At 40.9% G+C, this 13,931-nt stretch overlaps 1 protein-coding gene across 6 annotated transcripts in view; it reads right to left on the minus strand.

Annotated features, from left to right (window-relative positions):
- The window catches only part of astn1 (astrotactin 1), a 356,774-nt gene that overhangs the window by 248,398 nt on the left and 94,445 nt on the right, over positions 1 to 13,931 (minus strand). For all 6 annotated transcript variants that reach the window (XM_046409632.1, XM_046409630.1, XM_046409633.1 and 3 more), the window contains exon 5: positions 13,189 to 13,338. In XM_046409632.1, coding sequence (XP_046265588.1) covers positions 13,189 to 13,338 — 150 coding nt within the window. The remainder of the gene's footprint in view (positions 1 to 13,188; positions 13,339 to 13,931) is intronic.

A 13,931-nucleotide genomic window follows, 5' to 3' on the forward strand; every position in this document is an offset into this window, starting at 1 on the left:
AAACACATGTTGGATCATCCACAGACGATGCTACACCTAGAAGTGAAGCACTGGTGTAGCATACAGAAAAAAATAAATAAAATAAACAAGTAAAAAAGTCCCAGAAAGGTAGATTTGAAATGGGTTTTTAGCATGAAATTATCATACTGAGTTTCAAACAATGCAGCAGTCACAGTATAGTAAGGTAAGGTACAAGCTGATCTGAAGCCAGCTGCAGCAATAAAATACCCTCATCTTGTAATTAGCTCATTTGTAATGTGTGCATTCTGTTTGGATAATGTTAGTGCAAGCTGAACAGGCAAGCCACTTTGTCTTAATCCGCCAACAAATAAAACAAAATGAGATCACTTAACAGAAGCAGCAGTCCTGTCATAAAGTTATAGTCTGTACTCTACATGGGCGTGGCGCTCGCAAAATTAAATTAAATGTAAGTATTGCTAGCACAAATGTAAGTTTGAACCAACTGAAAAACTGGGGCCTTTCAGAGATATTTTTTTGCAAGGCCTGTGCATTTGTACACTGTATAGAGAGCACGTTATTCTTTCTCAGCCATAAATGAATGTACTATGCATTACATGTTGATATGCCCTTGAATACTCTATTTAAATATGTCTCGTTTCAAGTTACTCACTTCAAAGCTTTCTTTCCTTTAAAGGAAAAAAAACTGGTTGGTTAAAGCTGCTGGTCTTCAGCAAAGAGACACTTTTTACACAGAACAATCGATGAAATGCAGACTTTGATGTAGGCGGCCCTGATTTGGGATACAGATCATGTAAAAGTGTGTCCTTTAGACTGTGTGGGCCCAATGAGAGTACAGACTCAGCTGAAGGCATTAACCAAGCTGAGAAACACTCAGGCAATGAATGTTAGAGCGACAAACATGGATTTTTAAAAAGACTCAGGGAGGATCGAAGACAGGAGCTCAGAAACACCTTTTTTGTTTTGTTTTTTTAACAAATAAAGGGATATCAAAGACATTCCATGGCACCTTTGCCTTGATACCTTCCCCCCAGGTAGATTTTCACATAGCACGCACACACATGAGCACTCTGCTAATGTTAAAACGTCACCGATTCCCAGGTGCCAGGCAGCTGAGTTCAGTGGCGCTCGTTGAGTTAAGGTGGGTCACACACTGTCACCACAGAAAGCCCGGAACAAAGAGAGCATGCTAAGTAGGAAGAAGGGAAAGCTGACAAAAAAGGTACATGGAAAATAACGCTGAAAGAGAAAAAGAAAACGGAGGGATGAAATGAAGAAGTAAAGAAGAAACAAGTGAAGTGAGAGGACACATAAGTGGATGAAGGGGACTAATGAAGGAAACAATGAAGGAGGCACAAAGGCAGGGAGGAACTATGGCTTTATTACAGTAATAATATAGTAATACTGTATTATTATCTTCAAACATTAATTTCAATATTTCTAATATTATATTTATAATAAGATTTTTTGTGGCTTTGTGTGCTGGATTTGAGGTTATTACCTGTTTGAAAAGTCAGCAAATATGTATTTTTATCCAAAAAGTATGTCTCAGTGGCCTGTGCCTCAAAGCTATTATGATGTTATCCTGCTGACTTTAAGGATTTGCTCACACACACTCCTCAAACCTCTGCGACATATGAATGCAAGAGTGCTTTTAGTGTAAGGTTCAAAGGATTGTTATATTGATGCCTTATGTTTTGAAGTGTTGCCCTAAATATTGATGTGGAGTTCTTCTCACTTGTAGTGTTGTGCATGTGAAAATATGTGCATGAAAAAAGCCCACCACAACAACTGACTAACCTTGTGATGTAGCTTTGACACACAGCCCTCACTGGTTCTAGAAATGTTAGGAGGTGAAATGGAGAGCACTTTGACTACAGTTGTTCTCTCCACTTAACCCACTGCTTCGATAACATTAAACAGGAATTCACTGAACAGAAATTGCAACTGCATGCAAGCATTAAGAGATCCTCAAGTTTAAATAAACAATGTAATGTTATTATTGAAGATGGCTCTGAATCAGATACATTTCTGTATTTTTAGATTTTCAACATCTTAAAATATGTGATCTAGGGCCAACCACTTCCTCTGGATTTAATTACAAAAAGTATTGAGAATTATCCTGTTTTTGGCACTACAATGCATGAAATCTACATCTACATCTACACATCTACTCCCCTTTTTTCTTGAGGACATCAAGACTCCCGTTAGATTGTCCAACCCACATTTTTAGAGCTTCCTATACACATGACCAGCATTGGTAAGTAAGAGGCTGGCAGTTAGGAATGAGAACCCAGCAGTGGAAAATGAGAGGCCCACCACTTATTCGACCAAGGCAGTAACTCATGCGTCTAACCTTGCAACCTACTGGATCAGCCGCAGGCTCAGCTGGTAACCAGCATGACGAGGCTAGCTAGTTACCCTTCTTATGTATCTTATTGGAGCCAGTAGTGTTGCTACTGCCACCAACTGTACACAAATAGGAATTATTCTAGATCAATTCAATTGGTCTATTCTTTCTTCTATTCTATTCTGTTGTTATAATTATATGTAATTTCTTGCCTGTTTTTTTTTGGCTCATTTATGGTACTGCTTACAAAAATATCTTGACTTCAAAATGCCAAGCTATGCCAGAGGTATGCGATGATATTCGGTCATTTAAAAAATCGACACTGACTAAAAACTGGTTCCTTTTGAGCTTATTCTTATTGCTTGAAGAATAACTTAACTGATCGAATTATGTGTAGCATTATGTGATTTGGGAAGAATTTTTGTTTGTTTTTTAAAAAAGAGAGACAATCGGGCTGAAAATCAGTGCAGAGCTGTGTGATCTTCAGCCCATTCCCAGTCTCCCAGTCTTCCAAATTCTATACAGTGGTTTTAAGTTGTTTTGATCAGTTTTAATAATTAAGCCAACCAAACCGCCTATTATTTAGGCCATATTTCATTAGCGTTTTCACGTTCAGAGCTACAGGAAATGAACCTTTTCAGTGACTCTCTAAGCACATGAATAGTGCAGAACTGTCAAGGATAGCTTTGAGGCTGCACGAGTTTCACAGAGAGAACAAAAAAGAAATGTTGGCTACATTGTAATAGCACTACACTGGAACAACTTGCAGTGGTTCAAAGAGCAAACAGCATGTCTCTCTCTGTGATGAAGAAGAAAAGAAGTCTTTTTCAGAGGTAAATGCAAGCTGACCTATCACAGAGAAAGAGCTGCAGCTGAAATTTACTAAAATGATGTTTATAACACCAGATCAAAATCTAAAGTATCAAAAGATGACATGACTATACAGGTTTACTACAAAATGTGAAAAATTCCACTGAGCGTGAAGCCTTCATTTAAGTACCTTCCAAAGCAAAAGGACAATAAAAGTGTCTCCTGAGAAATTAGGACTAAAACTAGGTATTCGTCAGCCATCACTATTAAATAGGAGCCAAAAGGTGCTGCATTCAAAGCTGCTATGAGAACACGACAGGCCTCTGAACATCCACAGCTAGACATTCACATGCAGCTCAGCATGCACAACAGGCACAAGAAGCTTTTATGAACCAAAAAAAAAAAAGTTATTATGTCCAGAGCATCACAGCTCTAAATATGGAAGGGTGCTAGAGTTGAGCGAGAGCAAAAGTAATGGCACTAGAATAACAATCTATTCTGACTGAGGAAGTGGACACACAAACAGTCGGCATCAGGAACGGCATATTAAAACAACCATTGGTGGCAGAAAAGCAGCCAATAGCAGCAATAATTAATTAAGTAGCATTAAAGCACCAGAACTTGAGAAAATCCTAAATAAAAATCATAAAGGAAGACAAAGGAAGTCAAGAGACTGAAAAGCAAGAATGATTCTTGTTGTTTTGTTTTTCCTTCTTTTGAAAAGAACAGATCCTCTGTGCAGGATAAAGTGCAATGAGGACAGCAATAGAAATCAAAGAGAAAAATGTGATGCAAATGCGCTGCTGATTATCCCACAGAGTAATTTATGAAACCATAAGTGGTTAACTCCTGAGTGCTGCAGATGCTGTACTAGAAATTAGACTTAATACTATTTCCACAGATTTCATTGAGAATTATAACAATAATCTATTCATAAAGTAGCCACATTTACTTGAAAAAAAAAACTGTGGATTATATAAATTAATTATGTAAATTTTAATCATCTAAATTAGAACTGCAATAAAAATGGTAAGAAGGATATTAAAACAAATAAAATGGAAAAAGCAGCAGAAAGTAAAAGACAATCCATCTTCAAAATCACACTTGTCACAGAGAGGTTTAACGCTGTGGATTTTCTTTTAGTTCTGTACCAATGCACCAGAAAATAAAACAAAAATGTTCCCACCTGTGTTCAGAAACAGCAGGTCTGAAGAAACTGTGAGCATCTGAGCCACAAGAGAACAAAACCAAAACCTACAAGACCAGAACACTTATTTTGAATTGAGCCTTCATAGAGCTAAGAATTCTTCTTATTATTATTTTTCTTCTTGTTTAAATTAAAACAAATTAAATTGGAGTGTGAAAAGGTTCTGCAATACAGTATGTGCCATTATTTTCTTTCAATCGAGGGACCAAATTACTGTGGCTGAGTGCTACAGAAAAGGGGGGTTTCAGACACATCTTTCACTGACACTGTGCCCTACAAGACTTCAACTAAGGGCATAATTTCAGTCAAAATAATTTTCTGCTAACTGTAACTCCATTTCCCTCCAGGGATTAATAAAGGAATTCTGATTCTGATTCTGATTTCCATATTACCAGACTTGCTCTGTTCACTATAACTCTGCAAAAAAAAAAAAAAAGAAAGAAAGGAAGAAAAATAACAACCATTGTCACAGCTTCACAGAATTAACGGGACAATATTTTCGTTACAGCGGGGACTGCATCACAGTACACATAATCATCCTAAAAGTATAATGAGAAATATAAGAGCGCAGGACCAAACGCAGACCCTTTAACACTAAACATAAGAATATGGCCAACAGTAAAACCTCAGCACCAGCCAGGGACACTACAGCTGGCGCCACATGTACAGATGCCCTGCGTTACCATGAAATAATACTTCCTTTACCATCCACAGTCGAGCACTGCCGAGGCAGACAGCACACAGATGCAGCTAATGCATGAGTGAGTGCAGCCAGAGAACACTATGCATCAATTCAAAGTCAGCGTTACCTCTACTACAAGCCAGAGGATCCTCCTTGCTAGCTGGCTCAACCTCCACTTCTCTTGCTGACAACGACGCTGAACCAAAATAATCCAATTTACTGACCTTGAAAACTTGTTGGTTCAAATTTCATATTTTCCTTTATGCTAATAAGCGCAGAATTTGGAGCCAAACATGCCTCTTCCCTTCTGGCAGCGAGAGACTACAATCACCGGTGCAATGAATAACATTACTCCCATCTATGCATTCACTGTCAAGTCAAATGCTGTGAAAAAGTCAGATATTACTAAAGTTCCATTTGGATGTGATTTACATAATGTTAAAGTGTGACTTCCTGAAGATATCATTAACTCCTACATCCATCACAAAGTACGTATCCATAAATCAGCTTAGAAATCACAGTAAACATTCTTTAAGACAGAACTTGAGAATTATTAGACTTTTAAGTTTTCTCCACAATCACAGTAAGCCACTAATAGTTGTCTGTATATCCACGGGTGCAAAAAGAAACTGTGAATAGCTGAGTATACACTTAATGGTGCCAACTACAAAATGCAAGCAAATATGCGCATAGAAATTAAATCCCAAGAGAGAACACCAGTGTCTACATGACATGACAACCACACATCTGATGAGCTTCTGAGAAGTCTTGCTCTTCTGATGGCTTTAATTTTTTTTTCTTCATATTGATTCCCATTGAGCAATATATTGGTGTTAGCATGTTTCCTATCTAGCTATCATTTTTGAAAAGGTCAGATTTCAATATGAGCTGAAAAATAAAATGCAAGCAGAGATACACTTCAAAGTGCAAGGACAGACCGGTTTTAAATTACAGGAGCACCAGAGAGTTCACAGAAGAACAGTAGTTAATTACAGCTGAAAAATTACCCACCAACATGTTTGGTGGTAAAATCACCCCGCCTCAGCTAGAGACATAAATCCAGTCCAAATGGCAAACCTGTCTCCTAGAGATTAAGCTTACATAGAAATAATTTCAACAGAAAACCGAAACATTCATTTGACTGAATGTAACCACACATTTATGTGCCACACCAGATGCACAAAGGAGAAGGCTGAGGTGGATGGCAGAAGTACGATGTGCAGGACTCTGACAGTTCAGGTAAGGTACGGAAAGGATCTGATTGGATAAGGGAAGTATTAGTTCTTTCTTTTTCTGGTTATATGTTCCAGAAAAAGAGTGAATTTTACTGATCTGTTCTGTATCAACATTTTGCACATTTACACCTTCATTAACAATTAAAATTTCCTTAAAATGTTAACATTGACATGTTAAAAGAAAATGTAATTGGTCAGTATGTACAATTCCCTCACAATATATTTACTGTTGCACAGTAGTTCTGTGCACACATCATTTCTCTGTGACTGGGTTTGGGACTTATGTTAGACAATTTTCATCCCATGAGAAAACACCCCACATTCAGACAATCTTCATAATTTTCCCACATCTTTTTGACATCATCACCATTCGTGATAAATGTTGAAAGTAGCATCTGCTATGTATGCAGAAGTACAATAACTCTACCTAAACATTAACCTTGTCCACTGATTTACACATCATTAACTCCATTAGATTGTATGGTCCACAAGTAGCTAAGGATAAATTATACACCTGCTCAGCAATAATCATCATGAAATACTGATGTGGGTCCACAGGCCTGGGGCAGCCCTTCCCTTCACTCGCTCTGACATCCCTTTCTCTTATTTGGCAACTTTTGTACTTTTAGTTGTTTTAGAAGTAACTCTGGGGTCTATTAAATGTGCTGACATATGGAGTGAAGAGAGGCACTTGGGCATCTTCAGCAAAAAGGAAAGAGTCATTACCTTACCTGCTTCCTCTTCAGAAGTTGTCCACTGAGGACAACAATAGCTCTGTCTGTGCATATTTTATGACAAAGATGAAAATAGTAGACTGGAAACACCAGCAAGAGCAACTCAGAACTGCATGGAGCAGATCTAATTGCCTGCTTAGATAGTCTCATTCCTGTGCAGCTGACTTTGGAGAATACTAACCTGTACCTGGAAGCGCTGAAATTTCAAAAGTGGAGTGTATATGTGTGTGTGTGTGTGTGCATGCACTAGCTGAATGCATTAAGAAGCAAATCCCTCTATTTTCATATACACAGCTGATACAACAATTTTAATGAGTGTGCATGATTTTTATTCCTTCTTTTCTTTTCTGGCTTGCAGTGAAAATAAAGAAAATTTCACTGAATTAATTAGGTAGCAATTTTTTTTAATTATTTTATTTCTGAACATGGAGCTGAATCGTCAGCGGGAAGGTTAGCTCGGAAAGAGGGAAACAGATCAAGGGTATGGGATGGATTTTTAACAATTTAGACCTCTATTTCCAGACACTGTCTGTGTCAGGTATTTGGTGGAAGGAAATTTTACTATACAGCTGCAAAATTGCAAAAACAGCTGCCAACATTTTTGGCCGTGATACTTTTCAAATAAAGCCTTTACAATAGCAGCAATACCCTATCTGCCTTAAAGCCCTGGTCACACCAGAAAGTGGCACAGAGAAATTTATCATGGTCCCGTGAATATTCAGTCACAAAGTTCTCTGTTTGCTAGCTTGGTTGCTTCCTGTTTTTGAATATATGGTTCTCTATGTCTTTTCCAATTATCACAACTGTTTTACACAAATTGTTGTATCAATGTTCACCAAAATTGAAAGTGAAAGACTTTGTGAGAAGTTTGTAAGAAGAAAAATGTAGCCTGTATAAGCAATGCTTTGACATTTGGAATAGTACTGTCATCACACCCTAATTCTAACTTTAATTCCAGTGGTGACCACTTAACATTAGTGGGCTAATAGACCCAAAAGAGCAATGTGTTAATGAAGAGGTTCTTTTGGAGTGGGTTTGTTGTGACAGATGATAAGATGAAATACATTCCAGGAAGTCCACCTCAATTAAAAAAATCCATGAGTTTCAGGATTTAGCAGATACTAAAAAACTGCACAGCAAGTGATGAAACAAACTGTCCAACCTAAACAACAACCCTTCAGCTTTTACTGGTCTGGCAGCCATATTGGTAAAACATCTCTGTGGCTTAAGTTTGGTTAGGTTTAGGAGACTAAAACTCCACTGCTAAAAGAAACCATGAGCCATTATTATTTCCTGTAAACATTCCATACACCCCAACCTCAGAGGATTTGCAGTACCATAACAACTCCACACTATATCTGCCTTTCCTTCAAAGAGACAACGGTCATAATTTGCGTGGCCTCTGGATGTTGCTGCTAAGACAACGTACACTTCGCTGGAGTTTGTTTTTATGTTTGAAAATGTGTTAGAAATTAGAATTTCTTTTCTGGAGAGAAAAGACTCCTTTAATACTATGAGATAGAATTTTAGAGTACTGAAAGATATCACAGCAGGGAAAGCAGTAAAAATACACCATTCACATTACAAAGCAATCACCACGAACGCACGCTTGCAAATATGATTGGCAAAGATTGGCAAAGGCCGCTCATTGCAGGATGACATTTCCATACCACTGTGCTTTTTTTTGCCAGAACCCCTTGGTATCAAAATTTGTGCTTTACCAACAGGGTGATCTCATTAAAATGAAGGAGCACTAATGTCTGTCAAAGCATGGCATTAGACCTTTTGACTCTTTCATCATTTCGGTTTAGAGCCTCAGGGGCAAGACGGGAAGATAAACATCACTGTGTTCTTTGCAGTTTCATGTTGCAGCATTTCTGGGCAGTGGAGTTTTTAATATTCCAGCATCGCCATTTAGAGCTGCCAACAGTGCCTAGTGCCGCTTTCAGTTGGGTGTTTGGGGCATTCAGCCTTTGTTCTCACCCTCCATTATGGATAAAAGAGTTTGCTTGAATGTTGTTTTCCACCTCCCTGTTTCTCTGATTTGAGCTTGCATCTCTGGAAAGCTGTGGAGGCTGCAGGTATGCACTGAAACAGTCAAGGTCAGACAGGAAGAAAGAAAAGAACAGCTCTTCTTCCCCTAAATCAAGAAACCAAAATGTCCCAAGAGTCATGTTGAGCTTCCACAAGCAATGAAAGAAACATAATTAAAAGGGATGACTTCTACAACAAACACATGGGAGGTGGCTGTGATACAATGTACAGATGGATACTGTAATCGTGTTCATTCCTGTTTTGCAGCTTCACAATTAAAATGCATTTAAAAAAGATTTTGGAGAAGAACTCAGAGTTACTGTGCGCTATGTACTTTTTTTGCTGGAAAAAGAAGTTTATTTCTGTTGTTTCTTTACAGTGACTAACACCACAGAATTGTTTTTAATTGGGCTGAGAATAAAGCATCCATGCAGCCAACTGAGAAGGAAAGTGAATTATGGTCTGAGGTCAACTGAAAATTTCCATAATGACATTTTGAAAATGTTGCTGTCTTCTCTTTCTCCTGTTTATCATAATGGGATAATGTCTTTCCATTTCATCAACCATAATCACTCTTCATTTCCCGTAGTCCTCAATCCCCTGTCATACAGTCCTACACTGTGACAGCTTGGGCTGGCAAAGGTGAACATGAGCAGGGATGGGGGTCCAGGACGATGACAGCAGCCAGTGCAAATGACTCACACAAAAAGTACTATGGACTGATACTGATGGGAATATGGACAAAAATATGATTTAATTTAAGTTTTACAAAAAGGCAAAGAGAAGCATATGTCTGAGGTTTCACATTCACCACATTCACACTAAACATTTTTAATTTTATCATCTCTCAGGATAACATGGATTAGAACACTGGGTTTGTTCTCAGTGTCCTGCAAAGACCCATCATATTCTGATTTAACTTTTTGAATACAGACCTTTATTCTTTACTCTGCTATTGAAAACCTTTGTTCAATGAGTTGAAAATGTCTCAGGTTCCTTGGGAGTTTTCCAAAGGGCATTTATGATGTTGTCAATGATTAAACCTGCATGGTGACATTCAGTGACTCACTGTGATTTCTTGCCTGCGATGCAGCAGTGAGAGATAAATACTTGTAGATAAAAGATAGGTGCAGCTGGGCATTGATCACAATGTTGCTGAAATGTGAACACTTAATGCCTTTGCTTCATGCATTGTCCACCCATCCATCCATCCATTTTCTTCCGCTTTATCTGGGGCCAGCAGCTTAAGCAGGGATGCCCAGGCTTCCTCTCTCCGGACACTTCCTCTAACTCCAGCTGGACCCCAAGGCATTCTCAAGCCAGCAGAGTGACATAGTCCCTCCAGCATGTACTGGGTCTTCCTCAGGGCCTCCTCCTGTTGGGGCATGAACAGAACACCTCCCCAGGTAGGTGTCCAGGAGGAATCCAAAACAGATGCCCGAGCCACCTCAACTGGCTCTTCTCGATGTGGAGGAGGAGGAGCTCTCCTCCAACCTGAAGGGGGCAGACCACCTTTCCGGTTGAGAACCATGGCTTCCAATTTGGAGGTGCTGATTCTTATCCCAGCCACTTCACACTCGGCTGCAAATATCCCCAGTACACACTGAAGGTCCTGGCTTGAAGAAACCAACAGGACAACATTGTGCGCAAAATGCAAAATGCAAATGCAAAAAGCCTGTGGTTCCGAAACCGGACACCCTCCGGTTCCTGACTGCGTCTAGAAAGCCTGTCCATGATAATGAGGAACAGGTCCGGCGACAAAGGACAGCCCTGCTGGAGTCCCACATGCACATGAACAGGTTTGACTTACTACTGCGGCGATGTGAACCAGACTCCTGCTCTGGGAGTCCAGAGACCGTACAGCCCTTAACAAAGAGCACCGGACCCCATACTCCCAGAGCACCTCCCACAGAATGCCACAGGGAACACGGTCGAATACCTTCAAAGTCCACAAAATACATGTGGACCAGTTGGGCAAACTCCCATGAACCCTCAAGTACCCTGCGGAGGGTATAGAGCTGGTCCAGTGTTCCACAACCAGGGCGAAAAACGCATTGTTCCTCCTGGATCAGAGGTTCAACTGTCGGCCGAACTCTCCTCTCTGGTACCCTGGAACAGACTTTCCCAGGGAGGCTGAGGAGTGTGATACCTCTGTAATTGGAGCACACCCTCCGGTCCCCTTTCTTGAAAAGAGGGACCACCACCCCAGTCTGCCAGTCTAGAGGCACTGTCCCTGACCACCACGCAATGTTGCAGAGGCGTGTCAGCCAAGACAGTCCCAGAGACTTAAGGTACTCAGGACGGATTTCATCCACTCCCGGTGTTGTGCCACTGGGGAGCTTCCCAAGTACCTCAGTGACTTCGGCTTGGGTGAGGAATGGATCAGCCTCTGGGTCCCCAGCCTCTGCTTCCATGATGGAAGGCGTGTCAGCAGGATTGAGGAGAATGAGGAGAGTCGAAATATACCATCCGATAATATCTCCAGTCGACGTTAGCAGCTTCTCACTTTCGCTGTAAACGGTATTGGTAGGTCACTGCTTCCCTCTCCTGAGGCGCCGGATGGTTTGCCAGAATTTACATGGGGCCGACCAATAGTCCTCCTCCGTGGCCTCTCCGAACTCTTCCCAGACCCAAGATTTTGCTTCCACAACTGCTCTGGCTGCAGCACGTTTGGCCTTCTGATACCATCAGCTGCCTCAGGAGTCCCACAAGCCAGCAAGGCTTGGTAGGACTCCTTCTTCAGCTTGACGGCATCCCTTTTTTCCGGTGTCCACCATCTGGTTCGGGGGTTGCCGCCGTGACAGGCACCAGAGACCTTACGACCACAGCTCCGAACCGCAGCTCCACAATGGAGGCGGAGAACATGGTCCACTCTGACTCAGTGTCCCCAGCCTCCCTTGGGATCTGGTCAAAGTTCTCCCAGAGGTGAGAGTTGAAGACCCCTTAGACAGAGGGTTCTGCCAAATGTTCCCAGCAGACCCTCACGGTACGTCTGGGCCTGCCAAGTTTGTCTGGCTTCCTCCTCTCCCAGCGAATCCAACTCACTACCAGGTAGTGATCGGCTGACAGCTCAGCCCCTCTCCTCAGTGTCCCAGGCATACAGCCGAATGTCAGATGACATGACCACAAAGTCGATCATTGACCTCTGGCCTAGGGTGTAATGCATGAACATGGTGTTTGTTATGGACATACTGTGGCTAACACATAAGTCCAACAAAAAAACACCACTTGGGTTCAGTCCCAATCATGCCCCTCCAGGTGCCCATGTGGGCCTGAAGTCCCCCCCCCCCAGTTGGAGCACCTTCCGGCACCCCTCCCAGGGACTCAAGAGAGCAGGGAACCCCACACTGCTGTTTGGCCCACAGGCCGAGACAATGTAAGCAGTCAAACTGGTCAAAAGTTAAAACAACTTGCAATCATGAAATCTGTAGCTAGTAGACAGTGTTTTTTTGATAGTTTTTTTTTTTTTTCTTTTGTTTTAATTATTTTGTAAATCTCTTATTCTTGTATGTAAACTGTATGTAAAGTTTGACTGAATGATTGACTGATCCATTGTGTGCTTCTGGAATGAACTACAATCAGTACTGAGCCTTAATGCAACCTGTATAGGCAGATGGAGCACTGATGATGCTGCTGCACTGCTAACATGCCACTCACGCTGCACTTCCTTTGAATACAATGTTAGCTGAAGGTTTTAAAGTTTCTTTAACATGAACATAAACTGTTTAAACCTACACTTTTTCAGCACACTAGTTGAATTATCATGACTGAATAGAGAATTGGTCGATTTGCCAAATCGCAGTTTGACTTTTAGATGTATTATCAATTCAATCACTACTGCCACAATAAAAAAAAAAAAAAAAGAAAAAAAAAAGTTTTCAATTTGTCATTTTTTTTCCTTTGGGATCTGAATGTCCTTTATACAATAAAATCATTTTAAAGAACAATAAATAATTGAATTTGGGTAAAACATGAAAATCATTAATGAAGTCACCAGGCTTTTCCCTGACAGCCACAATGTCTTATAAACATAAAACAATGGAGTTACACAATGTCCTGCTTGTTGTTGCTGGTAGTGGGTAGTCTCATGGAGTGGTGGTGATCTATTTTCTTCTGTTCTCTGCCAAAGGGTAAATCTATGGGAGAGAGTGACTCACCACGGGTGTTGCTGGAGAGACGTTTGCGTTGGCTGGTGGAGGTGTTGTGTGGAAGCAGGGTGTTCTGCTGGTGGTTGCTGTCGATGGGACTCGTCGCGATGATGTTGTCCTTGTACTTGTTCATTAAGGCCAGCTTGGTGTTGTCACTCACTGTGAGAAAGTAGGAAATAATTACAAAGGCGGGGGAAAAACTAAAAGCTTTTTCTCTGCAATGAGAAAGCAGCCACTTGGAAAAATGTGTGTTGTTCTTGGCTGGATGTAGGGGATAATAAAGCCACAGTGTAGCAAGCATAAAGTATAGGAATGCTAAGAAAACACATCCTGCAGGTAGTTTAAAGAGGATGAAGTCAAACAGCCAAAAATAAAGTGAGAAAAGCTGGCATGAAATTAAAAGTCATTAAGGAAATAGAAAAAGAAATTACATCTTGGAGGATGAAATTATCTATTTTGATAAATATTAAGAGAAAATGTTCCATCCATCCATCCATCCATTTTCTATACCGCTTACCCGTCAGGGTCGCAGGGTGGGATGGGGGGAGCGGGGTACACCCTGGACTGGTTGCCAGTCAATCGCAGGGCCGACAAACAAAGACAGACAACCACACACTCACACCTAGGGGCAATGTAGAGTAGCCAATGAACCTAATGCAAATGTTTTTGGGATTGTGGGAGGAAGCCGGAGTACCCGGAGAAAACCCACGCAGGCACAGGGAGAACATGCAAACTCCGCACAGAAGGGCCCA

The sequence above is a fragment of the Scatophagus argus genome, chromosome 13 (genome assembly GCF_020382885.2).
Source record: "Scatophagus argus isolate fScaArg1 chromosome 13, fScaArg1.pri, whole genome shotgun sequence".
In the NCBI taxonomy this organism is placed as follows: domain Eukaryota; kingdom Metazoa; phylum Chordata; class Actinopteri; family Scatophagidae; genus Scatophagus; species Scatophagus argus.